The 20,998-nt window shown below is 34.7% G+C and overlaps 1 protein-coding gene across 1 annotated transcript; it reads left to right on the top strand.

Moving 5' to 3' along the window:
• Nucleotides 1-459: 459 nt before the first annotated feature.
• LOC126809737 (transmembrane protein 181) lies at nt 460-20,986 on the top strand. Its single transcript, XM_056099194.1, has 14 exons — nt 460-514; nt 5,708-5,811; nt 6,808-6,875; nt 7,144-7,234; nt 8,600-8,739; nt 9,086-9,205; nt 10,558-10,638; nt 11,572-11,671; nt 12,373-12,500; nt 12,738-12,887; nt 14,734-14,836; nt 16,018-16,242; nt 17,767-17,833; nt 18,257-20,986. The coding sequence occupies exons 1-14, from the start codon at nt 495-497 to the stop codon at nt 18,333-18,335; spliced, it is 1,476 nt and encodes a 491-aa protein (XP_055955169.1). The 5' UTR covers nt 460-494; the 3' UTR covers nt 18,336-20,986.
• Nucleotides 20,987-20,998: the final 12 nt, after the last annotated feature.

The raw sequence follows: 20,998 nt of genomic DNA, 5'->3' as shown, positions 1-20,998 counted from the left end.
ATGTCGGGTTGTTTGTCTTTTTTTACATAGAATGATAGGCCTAACTAATTAGATTATCAGCTAAACATTATAAATTTGGAATTAGGACATTGGCAATAGCGAAACATTATTGTAGAGCCTAAAGAAAAGACGAAATCTTAACAATTTTTAGAGTTTAGAAGTTGGCCTATTAATTTTGAGACTTCTTATTAGAAATTTGGCATTTAAAAGAATTTATCTATCTAGACATAGATATAATCTCGAATTATTTATTGTGGGTTTATTCTTTCAATTACTGCATGGTAATGGTAATAATTTTTTCAATCCCGCAAGACACAATTAATTACATCCAAATCTGTAATGCGAAAGCGTATAGCTGCTGATCGGTTTGGGAACATCCCTTTTTCACATTTTCTCGGGTCCGCCCATTGAATGTAAAGTTCCGGGTTCCGGTACTTGCGCATGCGTAATATGCTTCATCGAGAAAAACAACAAAAATCAGAAGTCGTGTCATCATGGCACGTGAAATCGAGTCGTAAGTTGTTAATTTGTAATAATTTATGTCTAAACCCTTATCTGAATCAAACACTGTTATAGCACCGTAAAATGATTCTTTGCAGTAACAGACTGTAGCATGCAATAACAGCTAATGAGGTGCAATGTCAGCGAGTGAGAATGAAACATCGAACCCAAAGGCTGGGGGAAAGAAAGCAAAAGTAAACACACACTGACACAGCGAATTTCAAGAGTTCGTGAGCCAGAGCTCCAAGTCATCATATAATTTTTACTGTAATATGCCTTTTAATTGAGTAGTGCTACCTTATATAAAAATTAAAAGATGAAGGACCAATTTTATTTCACCATTCAAAAATATAATGTAAATGAAATGAAATGTATTGATGCTTCAACAAATGGAGTTTAACGTCCTACTGTTCTGCTTCGAACTGGGCCAATGTACACTGGACCTCAGTATTTTGTTCCATCCCAACGATTGTACGTTGCCCCTTGCCATACCCTTCATCCTGCATCACTTACAAGGCGGAACCATGCTGGAAAATCTGGATGAACTTTCTCGGCCAATGCAGGGATCGAACACCCGATCCCTCTCAAAAATATGTAACATTTTGCAATTATTTTCTTTACAACTTTTTTTTAGTGATCATCCCATAATCTTTTCACCTATAAAACTTGTATTGAAAGAATACTATAAGTGGACTATAAATTAAAGACTTTGAGATAATCTGATAGTCATAGTTAGTGATGCTGTACCGATATAATACATGTATGTTTGCTACAATTGGTTGCCTTTTATTCTCGGAAAAGCATTTCTTATAAATGTGTGATTTTTTATTTTTTAATTATGACAAAATAAACATAGGCCTACTTACAATGGGCTCTGTTTATAATTATGTTGTGGCAAAACTGTATTACAACCACAAATATTGTCTGTTAAATTAGTCAAGCAATGTTTTTCACTTTCAAATGCATGAACCGATTTAACACTGTTTATCAGACTCAGAGCTATAATTTTTTCTGGTCAACTATTGTCTCATCTGTGATTGGGTAACAAAGTGTTGTTTTTTTTTGTATCTTAATGCTATACAATTATGGATTCCTACACAGTTCCCAATCCCATGTCTCACCCACTATATCTTACACAGAACTATCATTCATCTGTTTTCACCATCTCATTATTTTAGGGAGTTGGATGGCTGAATGGTTAGCACGTGCGCGCTGTATCATAAAGCCTGTCATTGGGTCAACTGGGGTGGTTTCGAATCCCCGGTTGTATGTGACAAGGAGTAGGGTTGCCTGTCCAACCTCGTTGGTTTTCTCTGGGTCCTCTGGTTTCCTCCCTGCCACTGCTAAAGATCACTACGTGCAAGCGAATTATTGAAATAAAATTAAACCATATGTTAGTCCCGAAATGACCTAGTCTGAGTCGAGTGGACGTTGAACCCCATTTCTCTCTCTCTCTCTCTCATTATTTTATATTTGATTGATCAAGAATTTGTTTTCAAGGAATTTTGGTTATATCTCAAAATAATTTTTGTCCCCAATTTTTTAAAAAGAAATAAAAGTTTTTTGACAAATGTGTAATTTGTACTTGTCTCATGTCTAAACTTGAGATTTTTAATATTAAATTTGGATGTAACATTAACGAGAAATTATTATTTTGAGATGTAATCAAAATTCCTTGACATCAAATTCTTGATCATTTGTTTATTTGTATTGTTCTGATGTTAATCTATTAAACTTATAGATTGGGGAACAAAGTTTCGACCATGGCCATGGTTTGCCAGACAATTTATATTCTATAATTTACATGTCTTGGAATGAATTGTACATGTACATGACAATAGTCTCTGCATGACATAATAATAAATAAATCTTTATTCAGTATATCAGGTCATTGACTCATAATACAGTGACATTTATTATAACAAATGTATATATTTGCAATACGAAGAATATAATATATACATTAATAATGTTCAAGTTTTTTCCAATGACATATCTAATAGACTAATATCTAACTAATATGTTATTTCATTTGCATTTTAATGGGAAAAACTTTTGTGGAATAACATTTATATCAATTTTCCGCATTTGCAATGTTTTTAAATTTCTGTAATACAATTCATTTAATATTTTAAAGTTTGTAAACGCGATTTGAGCAATACAGGAATCCCTTACAACACAATCTACAATATGATAACAGTTGAATCTCAGCTCCGTATAAATAAGCCCAATGCCATCTTTATCATTTATATTTTGTGAAATTTAATTGATGGGTCTCCTGTTTTTAATCCCGGAGATTACTAGTTTTAATACCCTGATTCTTAGTACATGTTCGTATTATCATTATTAGCGTGGATTAAGGTGTGAGAAATTTGATATTTTCCATATAAAGTGCAAATCATGCTCAGTTACTTGAAGTACTGAGGAATCCCCAGTTGTGCGTGACAAGGAGTAGGGTCGCCTGTCCAACCTCGTGGGTTTTCTCCGAGTCCTCCGGTTTCCTGCCACTGCTAAAGACCCCTACGCGCAAGCGAATTATAGAAATAAAATTGAACCATGTGTTAGTCCTGAAATGACCTAGTTTGTGTCGAGTGGACGTTAAACCCCATTTCTCTCTCTCTCTCTCTCTCTTGAAGTACTGAGTTAAAGATACATTATGGGAGATTAGATAACGAGTTGGCGGTTCTCACTATAATAGTTAAAAACTAGATAATGTAAAGGCAATTTGCTGAAAATTTCAGTCAAATTGATCCACTATGAACTGAGAAATAAGCGATCGGAAGTTCCGCATAGCCTTGGTCATCATTACTAAAGTCAGTACGACAAAAATCATAGTCTCGATTATCCATTAAATCATTAAATCGAAAAGGAAAGTTATGCAGCAAATCGGATCATAATCCAACAATTATCGTAGGCTAGCAATGACATCGAGAGTTGATTATGGTCTGGATACGTTAATTAATGTCTAATTAATAGTTTATATAACATTTCAGGCCTAAAGAAAGACCTACAATAAGCAGACTTAGTTCTTGCATAATGTATGTTTAATATAAGAATTCACATGATTCTTTAACTAGCAGCGCTCCATGGAATAATGGTAGGGATGATGGCAATACAGTTAGTTTGTAGTATTTACAATTATAATATTCTGAATCAATTGCTAGATAATAATGTCACATGTACGTACTATACAAGGTAGATTTTGTCACAGATGGTTTGGTTTTGTATTAAATGTAAATTTGTATCAGTAGCTGGAGGCAAGTCTTTACAAAAACTTATGTGTAATATACAGATTAACCAACCTATTGATTGTTGATACTCTAAGTTACATGTACCTAGATCTATTCATAGGCGATATATATACAACACTTTACCACCAACCACTTACACAAGTGTTTGCAGTTGGTGTTATATCTAATAACTGCACCATGTGTTGAAGGAATGAATTAGTGAGTCAATATGTGACAGGCTGAACATATAGTTTTATCAATAGACCTAGGCATATAACAAATTTAATTTATTTTAGGTCAGATGGTCTTTTTAACAGGCTGATCAGTTATGACATTAACGAACAATTGTGTTTTAATTAGGCACTCAAACTGTTTATCCTTTTTTTATTATTCTTATTTTTTTTTTTTTACCAGTACTGCCTATTTCTCAACGTCTATAACAGATATTGATCTAGAGTTTAATTTTCTTGCGTGTTATGGTTAGTGCTTAAAGATGCATTATATAAGATTTAGATAAAGAGCTGGTCGTTCTTGTTATAATAGTTCCAAAATAGGCCTAAATTATAAAAAAATGATATATTGAAAAGTTCATTCAAATTATGTTATTCTGAACAACATTTGAAGTTTTGACAAGATGTACATGTTGCATACAAGTAGATTTTTTTATTATTGTAGCAACAATACTTGACAATCGAGACTAATCCTCGATTCACCATTTTTTAGTTAAATTATTAAATGGCAATCTTGTTTCAATCCATTTAAATCTCGGCCTTCCGATGATCTAGAGCAGTGGTTCTCAACCTTTTTTTGCCAACAGCACACCTTGGAACACATGAAAAAATAGCAACACACCTGGCTAAATATATATGAAAAATATTTGAATTTTGCAAAATAAAAACATGGCAAGTCATAGATGGAATACAACCGTAGACACAGACTAGTCATAAACACGTAGAATGATTCAAACTAAATAAAGAAAAACACAGTAGGCACCAGTGAATACTCATTTGGGATCACATGGTTTTTTCGCAGTTTCTTAGTGTGCCGTTCACAGTTTCGCGACACACTTAGGAAGATCTTGCTGCGGCACACTAGTTGAGAATCACTGATCTAGAGAGTTGATTATAGGCTTGTCATGTGAATAAAGGTCTTATTAATAATTTATATAACATTTGTATCCAAAATAAAATTTGTAATAGGCAGATTTAGCTCTTATAATGCATCTTTAAATATATTTCGAAAGTGGTCGATGCTCAAAATTAAACAAGTTACATTTTCGAAGATCTAGAGACAAGATCAAGAGTAGATTTTGAAACTTCTTTATTGACTTTTTTTGATCAAATACTAAAAACAAGTTGTTTACGGGTCATTTTTTGTATTTGTTGAAATTTGAGAATTTCACCTACAACCTACGGTACATATTTGAATATTTATATATCTGATTCAAGCAATTTTAGTTTCATTCAGGGTTATCTCCCTTTATTTTGCCCACTTTTCTGTCAGTTTTCTAACCCTTATTGCACTTTTCTGAAACTTCTTAAATATGGAAATAATGGTTTTACATGTAACTGACAGAATGTCAGGCATTAAATAGTAAATAGTACCTGACATTTTCAACTTAGTGTCGGACATGTATTAATAATATCAATAAAAAAGACAAATCAGTGCCAGACAAAATGGCAGGCACCAGAGGCTTAGTGCCTGACAAAGCCTGAATCTGTGCCTGACATTTTCAGTGACAGGTGCCTTATTTCCAGGCTTGCGGGTCAGACAGATGCTGGCAGAATAGTTTAACTGGTTTCACAAATACTACATATACATGTACATGTACGATTATTGTGAATACTACATGTACACTCATCGGTCTTCAAATAAACCCAGTTGTTTCAACTACATGTACATGTAGCTTATACATGTATATATGGCGATTTAAATGGCATTTTGTTAAATTTGATTTTTGTTTTGTTTTTTTTCAGATCAGTACAGATGCGTCTGTATTCTCTCAACAAGAGACAATTTGTACTGGTGTTTGTAACATTTTTTGCTTGTTTTGGAATATGTTTATTGATAGGATTGGCAGGTAAGTTACAGTATTAATTATAAAGATAAAGAAGTATTTCTGTTATATTATACTACATGTATCTAAATTTATTATCAACCTTAGTATTATTATAACAGGAAAACCATTTATTATCTACTACAATGCATTGTTTGTATTAATTCTGTGTGCGCACTGTATCATAAAGTCTGTCATTGAGTCAACTGGTGTGGTTTCGAATACTCGGTTGTACATGACAAGGAGTAGGGTCGCCTGTCCAACCTCGTGGGTTTTGGTTTCCTCCCACTGCGAAAGACCCCTACACGCAAGCGAATTATTGAATTAAATCAAACCATATGTTAGTCCCGAAATGACCTAGTTTGTGTCGAGTGGACATTAAACCCCATCTCTCTCTCTCTCTCTCTCTCTCTCTCTCTCTCTCTCTCTGTGTATTAATTCATTAATTCACTAGAAACTATTTATGGAATAACAATTACTGGTTTATGTTATCACTTGCTTGACAAACACCAGAGTATCCATCATTAAAATGCTGCATGTTAATATACCTGTAATTGTTATTCCATAAATAATTTTTAGTGTGTTACTGTCCAATAGTTTATGCCACTTAAAGAAATTCATTTCTTGTTATGGAAAATCAATGTGTAACTCAATATGCACAAACAAAATGGTATATACATACAGTATGCCACGAGAAATATTTTGCCTACTTTTATACTGAATTCCAACTGCGAAGGGATCTTCAACGTGAACACCTATGTGTATACAGGACCTTGGTTTTTAGTTCCATCCAATTGACTAGACAGCTGTCCTTGTAAGACCCTTCCGTTCTGCGCCCCTGACAAGGGGAAAGACAAGGGAAAACCACGCCAGAAAATAGCAATGAACTTTCTCGGCCAACACTAGAACAAACCCGCAATCTCCAGGCTAGTGAGCCAGCGTTTTACCCATTTAGCGACCGTGTCTCCCGAAAATTTGTATAAATCTGTATTTACTAGAAATGCTACTTTGATATTTCAGGTCCACCTATTATTGAGACTGTAGATATTAATACATCCAAACTTTTACCCAAACCAAAAGACTTTAAGGTATGAATTAATTAATAAAATTTCTGTATTATTGTACTTTTGTACATGTAACATTATGCATCTTTAAATTAAATATGTTTTGTTGCCTGGCAACCTATCTTTACAGTTTGTTCCTGAAATGTGATCCTTTTAACTTTATTTAAAAGTCAACCACATCCGCAACCAATGTAAACAATAAAGACATTTTAAAAAAAATTTAAATTAAAAAGTTTATGTGTATAGAGTTATTGAATTACATCTATTTTAATGATATTATATTAAATTACAGAGAGGACCATTTGTGTTACCCTCACCACCAATGTCTACATATCATCAACAGCTGTGGTTAGTTGCTCATATAAAAACAGATAATGTTGGAGGTTAGTTAAACATTCATTATGTAACAGTTAAATCTGCCTATTGCACATCTTTCTGTATGCATTAAAGGGGGGGTTAGATGGCCGAAGGGTTAGTGTGTGCATGCTGTATCTGTCATTGAGTCAAATGATGACAAGGAGTGGAGGTTAAACCTCATCTCTCTATCTCTCTTTCTCTGAAGATTCCCCGGGGTTGTACGTGACAAGGAGTAGGTTCAACTGTCAAACCTCATGGGTTTTCTCCGGGTTCGCAGGTTTCCTCTCACTGCTAAAGACCCCTGCTTGCACCGAATTGTTGAAATAAAAGTGGACCATATGTTAGTCCCGAAATGACCTAGTTTGTGTCGAGTGGACGTTAAACCCCATTTCTCTCTCTCTCTTTAGCCTAATAATGTTATACTTTATAAACTATTAATTAGACATTTATTAACATGACAAGACCATAATCAACTCTCTATGCCATCTGATGGGTACAATTTTAAACAGATTTAAATCTGATCTACGATTTAACGGCTATTCATGATTAACCGTAAAAATGGATAATCAAGACTTTGTTTATTGATCTTTTAGAGGCATTTAGTAACTGGATAGAGCAATAAACTATAACACATACTTATGGAAGAACAATTACTGATTTATTTGGGCGACGTTTCGAAGAGTATTCTCTCAACTTGAAAACGTTGAGAGAATACTCTTCGAAACGTCGCCCAAATAAATCAGTAATTGTTCTTCCATAAGTATGTGTTATAGTTTATTACTTTGTTTATTATCATAACAATGGTTACAAAGACAAATGAGGCTACAGTGTTTTTAAAATTCAGTGGGAGTTGGATGGCCTAATGGTTAGCACATGCGTGATGTTTCATAAGGTCTGTCATTGAATCAACTGACGTGGTTTTGATTCCCCAGTTGTACGTGACAAGGAGTAGCGACAACTGTCCAACCTCATGGGTTTTCTCCGGGTCCTCAGGTTTCCTCCCACTGCTAAAGACCCCTACGCACAAGCGAATTATTGAAATAAAATTGAACCATGTGTTAGTCCCAAAATGACCTAGTTTGTGTGGAGTGGATGTTAAACCCCATTTCTCTCTATCTGCTTCTTGGGAGATTGGGTGGCCGAATGGTTAACGCATGATCAGAAGGTCTGTCATTTAGTCAAGTGGTTTCAATTTCCCTCTTGTACATGACAAGGAGTCGGGTAGCCTGTCCAAACTTGTGGGTTTTCTCTGGGTCCTCCGGTTTCCTCCCACTGCTAAAGGCTCCTACGCACAAGCGAATAATTGAAATGAAAGTGAACTATATGTTAGTCTCTCTAATTCTTTTTTTGAAAGTTTTTGTGATTGAATTTATTGTGTATATTTTGTGTAGGTTCTAATTTTGAACAGCCATTTATGATGGGTATACGGATTCGTGGTATAGATGGTGATGATCAAAGTGTCGTCAAAGCCGATAATCCCACATTGAGTGGTGCAATGCATAATAGATCTAGAAAATTGAAATGTAAGGAGGTAAGTACATGTAAAAGATCAAGATCTATATTTCGTTTTTTTATACTTTCGATGGCCTACACTACATGAAGATCAGCGTTGATGTTTCTAGTGGCTTACCCACAGTTTATGCATCGCACGCCAAGAATTCACCGTAACAGATGGTTTCATTGGCTAATTCCTCACGCCATCCAGAATGCATGTAATATACATGTAACAACTCTGTCTAATTGATTCTGTAATGGGGTCACAACCCCTTCATTAAACCCTATTCTATTGTTTAAAGGCCAGTGTAGAGTTATTTCTGCAGTTTGTGGTTGTACTGATGGTATTGTGTTGTTATGTATTTAATGTTTTGTTGTTTCAGCAATGTAGAGATATGATATTAATGCATCTGGGTTACCTAGATTTTGCCAAGTATATAATTACCATTACATTTTATGGTCTAGAGAATGCCAAGTTTGAAATAAAAGATATAGATTTCGCTGTGAGTATTTTTTTTTAATTTTGTGTGAATATTATATATGTAGGTTGTGTATTTACATGTATTATTTGTTAAATGAAGGTCAACTATACTTATATCCTGCCTTTCATGGTTACAAACATAAAAGTGATAATCTATATAAACACAAGGACCGAGACGCCCTCTCAATCCACATCCGTTATACAAGTCTTATGAGTCAGACATTATTTTGTAGAATGAATCAACTAAAAGATTTACAGTTTAAAGATGCATATAAATTATTATTTAGACGGATATTTACATGACACGCCTATAATCAACTCTCTAGATCATCGGATGGCCAAGATTGAAATGGATTTCAGCATCCACAAGATTTGAAAATTTATTGATTAAATGGATAATCAAGACTTAGTAGCTATGATACTAAACAATCTATGCTTCATCTCAACCAAAACTACAAACACCCATAACAATTTGATCGAAATTTTCAGGGGGATCACGTGGCTAAGTGGGTAAGACGCTAGCTCGCTAGCCTGGAGGTCGGGTGTTCGATCCCTGCATTGGCCGAGAAAGTTCATCCAGATTTTCCGGCGTGGTTCTCCCTTGTCAGTGATGCAGGACGGAGGGGCTGACAAGGAAAGCTGTCTAGTCGTTCGGATGGGACGAAAAACCGAGGTCCCGTGTACACATTGGCGTGCACATAAAAGATCCCTTGGCAGTTGGAATTCGATATAAGAGTAGGCCGTAGTGCTGCTGTCCGGGCAAAATTTCCCTCATAGCACACTGTATGGCGTATGCCCGTCTTCATTAGCCCAGGTTAGGAGCAGAACAGTAGGACGTTAAAACTCCATTTCATTTCATTTCATTTTCGAAATTTTCAGTGTATTCATTTTTCATATTTTTGAGCTATTATGGCGAGAACTGTCAGCTTTTTATTTAATTCTTACATAATGCATCTTTAATTATGTGGGTGATTAGATGGCCGAATGATTAACAGGGGCATGTTGTATCATACAGTCTACCATTGAGTCAACTGGCGTGGTTTCGACTCCCTGGTTGTACTTGTGGGTTTCCACTGGATCCTCCGTTTTCCTCCCACTGCTAAAGACCCCTACGCACATGCAAATTATTTTTAAAAAAATTGAACCATATGTTAGTCCCAAAATGACCTAGTTTGTGTCGTGTGGAGGTTAAACCCCATCTCTCTTTGATTTACATACCTCATCCACTTGAATCTGTTTGGGAGGCTCCTTTAATGAAACACAACCCCATTGTAGCCCATCTAGTAAATGTTGAACATTTATAAAATGCAAAAATGTAATAATTGTACTTGCTTAGAAGTTGTTGGAGAAAACAATGTAATATTCTATTTTCAGTTTAAAAGTTATAATACATCATTTACACAGATAGAAATATGGATACGTTTTATATTTTTGGTGATGACTTTCTTTGCTACAGTAAGTATAATTATTATGTGAAAAATCTATAAGTGTTTAGGGAGCTACGGTGGCTAAGTGGGTAAGATGCTGGCTCACTAAGCTGAAGGTCACGTGTTAGATGCCTGCATTGGTCGAGAAAGTTCATTGTGATTTTCCGACGTGGTTTCCCCTTGTCAGTGGTGCAGGATGGAGGGCCTGACAAGGACAGCTGTCTAGTCATTTGGGTCAGATAAAAAATCAAGGTCCCGTGTATACATTGGCGTGTACGTAAAAGATCCCTTGACAGTTGGAATTTGATATAAGAGTAGGCCGTAGTGCCTCTGCCTGGGCAAAATTTCCCTCATAGCACACTGTATGGCGTATGTCTGTCTTCATTAGCCCAGTAGGACGTTAAATTTCATTTCTTTATAAGTGTTTATTTTTAGAATGGTAAGACAGTTTGTTTTTATAAGTTGTCAGGCCATATTTTCAATTAGAATCAACTAATTACATTTATTTGTTTGCCATTCACTGCTAAAAGCCACAGGTGGGTTGGGTGGCTGATTGGTTTAACATGTGCTTTAACGAGTGCGCTTTAGAACATAAGGTCTGTCATTGAGTCAAGTGCTATGGTTTTGATTCCCCGCTTGTAGGTGACAACCTCGTGAGATTTCTCTCGACTCCTCAGGTTTTCTCGAATTATTGAAATAAAATTGAACCATGTTAGTCCCGAAATGAACTAGTTGGTGTATAGTGGCTGTTAAACCCCATCTCTCTCTCTCTCTCTCTCTCTCTCTCTAAAAGATACATAAAACATGTGCAGAAGTGAAATGAATTGTTAGGATAACTTTTGGTTGTATTATTTTTTTGTCTACCAAACATGCACAAGTGAAACTGCTTCTTTATACAAATGAGCGGATGAGCTACATCTTTTTATTGTTACAATCATTCCATGTAACTTATAAATTTCAGATTATATTTGCCCATTCATTAAGAAAGTTTTCATTAAGAGATTGGTCTATAGAACAAAAATGGATGTCTGTACTGTTACCTCTGCTATTGTTATATGATGGTGAGTAGTATTTATAGGTAATATCTAGCCCTGAGTTCACAAAGCATTCTCAGATTTAAGTTAAGAATCTACTCAAAATTGTTCGCCTTTTTTTTTAACTAAAATGCAGCCCTTTATGAAATTTTTATTGTTTTAATGTATCAAATAGATCCATAAGATTGTGTTTCCGGATCAAAGATATTTCTTTTAAAAACAGTGATTGACAGTTGAGTAAATTCTTAACTTAAGTCTGAGAATGCTTTGTAAACTCCAGTCCGGTTTTATATTTTCATTCATGTAGATTTTAAAAAGGGCAAAAACACACTGTTTATGGAGTAAAAGGAATATAATCAAATAACACATTACATGTATTTATGAATAACAATTACTATGTTAACACTGTGATGTTTCAACAAGATTTATCAAGTTGTTATCAAAGCATAGATAAGATATTTGTGTATGTGCTTGATAACGACTTGTGAAATCTTGTTGAAACATGGCATTGTACTAAACCATCGTAATTGTTATTCCATGAAAAGTGTGTTATTTGATCATATCCCAATTACTGAATGCCTTTCATAGAATATATTTTCTATATTCTATATTTGACATTTAATCTAAATTTAACAAGTAGAACATACTAAGCTGTTTCACAAACATATGGACATTGATCTGGTGAATATTTGATATTAGTTTATGACATATTATAATTTTTATTACAGATCCTATATTTCCCCTCACATTTCTAGTCAATAGTTGGGTGCCAGGGATGATTGATGGTATATTTCAAGCTACCTTTCTGTGTGCCTTATTGTTATTTTGGCTGTGTTTGTATCATGGTGTTAGGCAGGTATGGTATTATTTTATTCCAAATTTTAATATTATAGAAAACGAAAGGGGAACGGCAAAGCTCCCTTAAAGGAGCTAAATCATTCTTTGGCACTTAGAAATGAACACAAATGAGTCACAACGCATATAATATAAAGGTATTTAAATTGTGATTTAGTAGAGTTATTTTATTACCTTGGATGATAAATTGATAACTACATGTACGCAGAGTTAAAAAAAAAAAATTGTGTCTTTTCAGACGGATCGACGTTTTGTGAGATTCTATATACCAAAGTTATTTGTAGTGGGTTTGATTTGGTTAGCTGCTGTAACTTTGGCGTCATGGCAGGAATATAATGAGCTACAAGATCCTACATTCTATTACAGATTAGATACAACAAACTTTGATGTAAGTATTTATAGATTGTTTTCTATCTATGTATATGTACACGTAGATGTCAATCATGATTTTTTGTAGACCTACCCCAAGTACCCCATATCAATGAATTAACCATGTTCTAGGGATTGACGTTTGAAAAATGCATATGCACAAATAATCTGTCACCTGATCAAATTTAGGGATACTGTTTAGAACACTCTCGTCTAAATGTTGTAGAGATTTGAGAAAAAGACAGATTGTGAGATTGTAATTATATAATATTTCTATTTGAAGTGATTTAAACATTTGCAAAATTAACAAACTTATTTAACATGTCATTGTTGTAAAATCTCCCAAGTCATCCACCCCACAAGTGCTTTCGTTTGCATGAAATGATCAGTGGAATTGTCTCTTCAACAATTAACAGAGTAGTTAATTGCTTATGTTACTACAGGTATATATTCTATTTGATTAAGGGGGTGTTGGATGGCCGAATGGTTAGCATGTGCACGCTGTATCATACAGTCTGTCATTGAGTCAGCTGACGTGGTTTCGATTTCCCGGTTTACTGTCGCCTGTCCAAGCTCGTGGGTTTTCTCCTGGTCCTCCAGTTTCCTCCCACTACTAAAGACCCCTACGCGCAAGTGAATTATTGAAATAAAATTGAACCATATGTTAGTCCCAAAATGACCTAGTTTTTGTGGAGTTAAACCTAAGGTTGTGCAAAAATATCGATATAATCGATAATCGGTAGAAGTTATTTAGCGATACGATAATCGATATTGAAATTCAAATATCGATTATCGGTATATTTACCTTCTGACGACAAGTTACGGTCACTTTCACATGACTGAATTTGCCGTAGTCTGGCATTAGCAGACGAATGAATGAATACACAACGTCAACACAACTATTTCCCCCCTCTGCTTACAAACTGGCACATTTTAAATATATATTATTGTAAAAAAAACTAAACTTTATGATTAAATACATTATTTTAATATTTTCGTTGTTTTTGTTGTTATTACTAGTTGAAACTAAAATAGGTCTAGCACTTTGTGAACAATGACAATCGCACGTGATATATAGTAAAATTAGAATTATCTCCCTTCTTTTTTCTTGGTTGATTTGTAGAGAAATCGTCTGCTTTCACGATAAAACTAATTGTATTATTAATGATCAACTCCGCTTTTATTACTAAATCATGTCAGATACAGCCCATACAAAACATGTTTTTGACTTCCAGGGAAAATGTCTATATCTCTCGTAATTTCGTGGAAGAATTCTACTTTGGTTTTCATCTAAATTAACCAATCCTAAAAATTTTTTCGGAAAAATGATAACCGATTATTATCGATAATCGCTGACAAATTCTTGCCGATAATCGATATTGAAATTTCATATGGATTCCCAGCCTTAGTTAAACCCCATCTCTCTCTCTCTCTCTCTCTCTCTCTCTGTATTTGATTAAGGACAAATCCTTTTTTTTTGGAAGTATCATTAATCTAATGACTATCAACATGCTTCTTGACAGGTAGGTAACACTAGTAATCCAAACAATAAGACCGGTTACCGAAATGACAATCTTGTAAAGTCTTGCGTGAATCTACGACAACAAGTTTGAGTTTGAAATATGTTGGGAAATAATTAATGATTTTTGCTGATATTAGCGCACGTTTTTAATTATGATCCTAATTTTGAAACCAGGAGCATGAAGAAGTGAGAGTCTGATCACGCTCCTCAAGAGTCAATCCCTGAGTTTCATTAAAAAAAGTATATGAAATGCATGTACATGTATACCAAACCTTTATAATATGATTTAAGAGCATCATATTTAATTCTTGTTTAAACAGATAATTTTCTCTTCATGTTTCAGGGATTTAAAATTTTCTTTTTTGTAATTGGGGGATTTTATCTACTTTATTTGGCCTATTTATTAATCCGAGCTTATGCTGAATTAAGATCGATGCCTTTTTTTGGTAAGTGCATATTTAATAAATATCCATCTATTGATTAAATGATTGGTGGTTAATTGAATTTATATATGGTTGCACTTCTTGTATACATAATTTTATACAAATTCTTTGATAGGCATTTATTAAGTGAATATTTTAACACATGGCATAATTTTATGGAGACACTATTACCCAGTACTGAGTTTAATAATTAGTATGCAGCGTTTAGATGAGTTATCTTCTCTTCTTTGTCAAGCGATTTCCGACGTGGTTTCCCCTTGTCAGTGATGCAGGACGGAGGGTCTGACAAGGACAGCTGTCTAGTCCTTCGGATGAGACGAAAAACCGAGGTCCCGTGTAAAGATTGGAATGCACGTAAAAGATCCCTTGGCAGTTGGAATTCGATATAAGAGTAGGCGAAAGTGCCGCTGCCCGGGCAAAATTTCCCTCATAGCACACTGAATGGCGCATGCCCGTCTTCATTAGCCCAGTATAGGAGCAGAACAGTAGGACGTTAAACTCCATTTCATTTCATTTCATTTCATTTGTCAAGCGAATACAACTGAACCCACTGGTAACTATGAGTGGGTGGGGTGGGGATAAGGAGCATGATAGATACACAAGATTAAACAAAAAGTGATAATTTATTAATATGAAATATACATACGATTGCAAGGGCATCTGTAAAAATATTGTTAGTATGGAGAACCTTAATGTCCAATCGACTATATATATGAAATAAATATGTACCATTAAATGCCTCTCTGATTAAACATACATTATGCAAGAGCTAAATCTGCCAATTGCAGGTCTGTCTTTAGGCCTGAAATGTTATCTAAATGATTAATTAGACCTTTACTTACATGACAAGCTCAAAATCAACTTAAATTAATTTTTTAAATGGCGAACCGTTCTAATCTAGTTAACATCTTGCATATCCGATGCCATCAAGAGTTGATTATGATCTTGTTTTGTTAATAAACGTCTAATTAATAGCTTATATAACATTTCAGGCTTAAAGAAAGTCCTGCAATAGGCAGATTTATCTCTTGCTTAATGTATGTTTAACTAATGTATTTTTAAATGAATTTGTTTTCCTTCAGATTTGCGGTTTATATAACATTTCAGGCCTCAATAGGCAGATTTAGCTCTTGCATAATGTATATTTAACTAATGTCTCTTTAAATGAATTTATTATCCTTCAGATTTGCGGTTGAAGTTTATGACAGCATTAATGGTTATTGTATTGTCTATAAGTATTGTTATAACTGTAATGAGGTTTGGTAGTGGTGCATTAGATGATAACTTTGTCTCAGAGATTTCCACAAACTACGAAAATTCCACAGAATTTGTCTCCTTTTATGGTCTTCTCAATTTATATATGTACACAATGGCATTTGTCTACTCTCCATCCAAAAATGCTATTTATGGTAAGGATATACATTCATTCTGTTGTGGGTCATTCCATGTCAGTTCACCCCAAAAAATCTATGATTCTAAACCTGACGTCTCAGATATTAACGAAACTTGATATGTAGGGATGTTATGTCTGAAAAGTTGAATTTCTAAGTTTCAGCTCAATCAGCAAAAATGAAATGAAATGGGGTTTAACGTCCTACTGGCCCCGAGTTCACAAAGCATTCTCAGACTTAAGTTAAGAATTTACTCAACTTTCAATCACTGTTTATGACAAATATCTTTGATCCAGAAACACTAAACATTGAACATAGTTTCTTATTGATGTATTTGATACCTCAAAACAACAAAACTTTTATAAGGGGCTATATTTAATTTAAAATCAGGCGAACAATTTTGAGTAAATTCTTAACTTAAGTCTGAGAATGCTTTGTGAACTCAAGCCCAGTTTTGCTCCGAACTGGGCCCGAACTGGGCTAATGAAGACGGGTATACCCGTGCTATGAGGGGAATTTTTCCCGGACAGCGGCACTACTACCTACTCTTATATCGAATTCCAACTGTCAAGGGATCTTTTACATGCACGCCAATGTGTACACGGGACCTCTCACCTCGTTTTCTTCGTATCATTTGAATGACTAGACAACTGTCCTTGTCCGGCCCTCCATCCTGCATCACTGACAAAGGGGAACCACGCCGGAAAATCTTGGTGAACTTTCTCGGCCAATGCAGGGATCGAACACCCAACCTCCAGGCTGGCGAGTCAGCGTCTTACCCACATAGCCACCATGACCCCAGCTCAATCAGACTTCAGTTGCTGAGATATAGACATCTCATTCTTATTAAAATACAGATCTATATTTTGTTTCGTTTTTTTATACTTTCGATGGCCTACACCACATGAAGATCTGACTGGTTATACCGTAAGGTCGCGTCAGGTGTCGTACGATCGGCTTTTGACCCTATGACGTCAGACATTAATTAATCAATCAGCGTTGACGTTTCTAGTGGTTTACCCACAGTTCCGTCAACTGCATGCCAAGAACTCTTTGTAACAGACCGTTTCATTGGCTAATCTCTCGCTTCAACCAGAACGCCGGCAATATAACAACTCCCCCAGATCTTAGTGTAGTAAAGACAAGAACTCTTTGTAACAGACCGTTTCATTGGCTAATCTCTCGCTTCAACCAGAACGCCGGCAATATAACAACTCCCCCAGATCTTAGTGTAGTAAAGACAAGTAAATCAAAATTTTGAACTATAAAAAATGAAACGAAATAGGATCTGTGTTTTAATCAGATTGTAGACATCTGTTTTTGGCTTTTTTCAAATGTTTTCGATAACTCCTTTAATTAGCCATATCTTCTAAACTATGGGCTCAATTTTTATGATCTAGTCGTTGTGTGGATTGAAAAAGACGAGGAATCACCTCATCAGATCAGACAATATAAAATGTTCATTATATTAGATATTTGAATGCTGACCAAATGTTAGTGATCTATTTGTACAATTTTTATAATTAAATATTTATTTTACAGAAACACATTTTAAAGATAATCCAGCATTATCAATGCTCAACGATTCTGATGAAGAAGTCCATTATGGGTAAGTTAAATAGCTATGGTCACCTCCATCAGTTGTCAACAATTGCTTGTTGATGCTCTGAAGGCTAAATTTATCATCCGATGTTACACAGTACGAAGATTTTGCTTTATATTTTCCTAAAGATTCATCATGCAATTGTCAGGACAACTTAGCTTCGGTGGATGTATATTATATTGCCTGGCAACCTAACTAACAACAAACACCACCCAAAAAACATAAGCCAAACAAGTTTACTCTCTCAAGAACATGTAATACACCTTTTCATTTATTTGTGAGGTCCATATAAAGACAAAATTACAATTAAATTAATTATTATATACTTGATGAAGGCTACTACAAAGATTTGTTATTGTCTGTTTATAAAAGTATACACATTAAAGGACTTTACAATGATATTAAAAATTAGGTTTTGATTTCTTTCAGATCAGACAATGAAGAATCTTCTTTAACAAATCATCGTCAGACGAACAAATATGATAGTGATGATGATACATTTCGATAAAAACAAGAACAATTCATATATCATTTAAGGCTTTCATTACAGAATTCATTATTCAAAATTGACTGTTTAGCTGTTTAGCTATGAACAATTCCTCATTTAGCACATGTTGTTCAAGATAGAAGAATTTCACAGACTTCTATATTTTTGTTCCTATTATATATGAGTACAGTCCCATATAATCATATTTGTGTATGTTCGACCAATCCTCTGCAGAACATCAACTCAATATTGCAATAATACCTTGAAGGAAATAATAAAACACTGAACAAGTTTTGATTAATTTTGCCGAAACAGTTATCTTTTCTTTTAAAAATGATATCTAGATCAGTGGTTCTTAACCTTTTTTTGCCAATGGCACACCTTGGAACACATGAAAAAATAGCGGCAAACCTGGCTAAATATGCATATGAAAAATATTTGAATTTTGCATACAACTGTAGACAGAGACTTGTCATAGACACATAGAATGACTCAAAAAAAAGGAAAACACAGCAATGAACTTAGAAGTAGACACCAGTGAATACTCAATAGGGATCACATGTTTTTCTTAGTGTGCTGTTCAAACCTTCACGGCACGCTTAGGAAGACTGGTTGAGAATCACTGATCTAGATGCTCAAATAATCAGACGCTAAATGTGAGGCATATAGAATGTGGTCAGACTGTATTAAAACATATTCAAACTAAGATATATGGGTAAATAAGAGAAATACCACATAGAGATTTTATTTATTTAATTGATATAATTTGTGTACATATAGGTGCTTAATATGGTCTCTTTAATACGTGAATGAAGCAAAATTATTATTCCAGAGAGAGAAACGATTATTACATCATGTTATTTGCTATGAACTGGAATTATATTTTGTCACAAAGAATTTCAAAATGTTTATTTAAATAATGATTTTATTCTAAAATCGACATTTGTAAAGAGATCTGAGCCCAAGTTCACAAAGCATTCTAAAAATATACTCAACTGGCAATCACTGTTTATGAGATATATTTATGATCCAGAAACACAAAACTTCGACATAGTTTCTTATTGGTGTATAAAAGTTTTATAAAGGGCTGGCTATATTTTAGTTAAAATAAGGCGAACAAGTTTGAGTAAATTCTTAAGTCTGAGAATGTTTTGTGAACTCGGGGCCTAGTGTTTAAGATGATGGTTATTAAAAGTATTAGGTTTATTATATTATTTAGTTATAATTTGTTATGGTATTGGTATTTTATTGCATAATGTACTGATATTGTTGACTATGATGGCTCACATAACATTTCAATTATGTTTGTTAAAGACTTGATGCGTCATTTGCATTTTGGCTAAAATATCAAATTTCTCATGGCTTAAAACACACTATGTATGTACTTAGATGGATGTTATCTGAGCCAAAGATCATATGTTGGTATTGTGAGAGCCACAGTGGCTCAAACAATTGCTCACTAACCAGGCGGTTCTGGTCTAGGATTTTTCAGCATGATTTCCCCTTATCAGTGGTGTATGATGGAGGGCTTGGCGAGGGCCAGCGTCTATACCAGAATGAACGAAAAACCAAGGTCCCTCCTAGCACATTGTTAGTCCCGAAATGACCTAGTTTGTGTCGAGTGGACATTAAACCCCATTTCTCTCTTTCTCCCCCTAGCACGTTGCATGGTATATTCCTGTCTTCATTGGCCTTGTTGGTGCAGAATAGTTGATATTCATGTCTTCATTAGCCTTGGTGGTGATTTTATTTCATGTTGCTGTTGTGAAATCATGTTGTTCAGGAAAATGCTTGACAAACACACACATATGGTATCATTTATGAGATTTGCCCTTTTCCCTACTGTTAACATAATGTTCACCTTCTCATAATGCTTGTCTTCTTCAATAAACAGTCTAGAAATGAAATGGGTTTTAACATCATACTGTTATGCTCCGTCTGGGCTAATGAAGACGGGCATACAGTGTGCTATGCCGGAAATTTTACCTGAACAGCGGCACTACAGACTACTCTTATATCAAATTCCAACTGCCAGGGATATTTTATGTGCATGCCAATGTGTACACTGGACCTCAGTTTTTTCCGTCCCATCCGAATAACTATATGTCGTCCCTTGCCAGGCTCTCTGTCCTGCATCACTGACAAGGCTGAACCATGCTGGAAAATCCTAATGAACTTTCTCACCCAATGCAGGTATCGAACACCCAACCTCTAGGTTAGCGAGCCAAAGTGTAGCCACCATGGCGCTCGACAGTCAATAGAAGCAATGGTTTGTTCAAAATAAGATTACAGCGATTCTGTCTGGCTGTATTTCTTATACACACCAAGAATTAATTGTCCGCAATGGAACAAGAGCAGCAAAATTAATAAACCTTGGTGCAAGCTGGCCTTTATTTGATGGTTTACTATAGATTGAATTTGATGAAAAAAAAATGAGTTACAGTACTTTATATGTGTCTAAGAAAATCATTTAATGTACATTTGTAGATTTTTTTTTTTATTTATTAACTGTGATAGTGTTGGTTGTGTTCTGTTGATTGTTACTGCCACATTAATAATAATTATAAATCCTGTTCTGTTTTATATCAGTATTCAGATATTTGGTTGTTTTTGCCACATTAATAATAATTAGAAATCCCTTTCTGTGTTATATCAGTATCCAGATATTTGGTTGTAATAATAAA

The sequence above is a fragment of the Patella vulgata genome, chromosome 2 (assembly GCF_932274485.2).
Source record: "Patella vulgata chromosome 2, xgPatVulg1.2, whole genome shotgun sequence".
Classification (NCBI taxonomy): domain Eukaryota; kingdom Metazoa; phylum Mollusca; class Gastropoda; family Patellidae; genus Patella; species Patella vulgata.
Note: the sequence above shows the minus strand (reverse complement) of the source record. Positions and strands in the feature narration are given on the sequence as shown.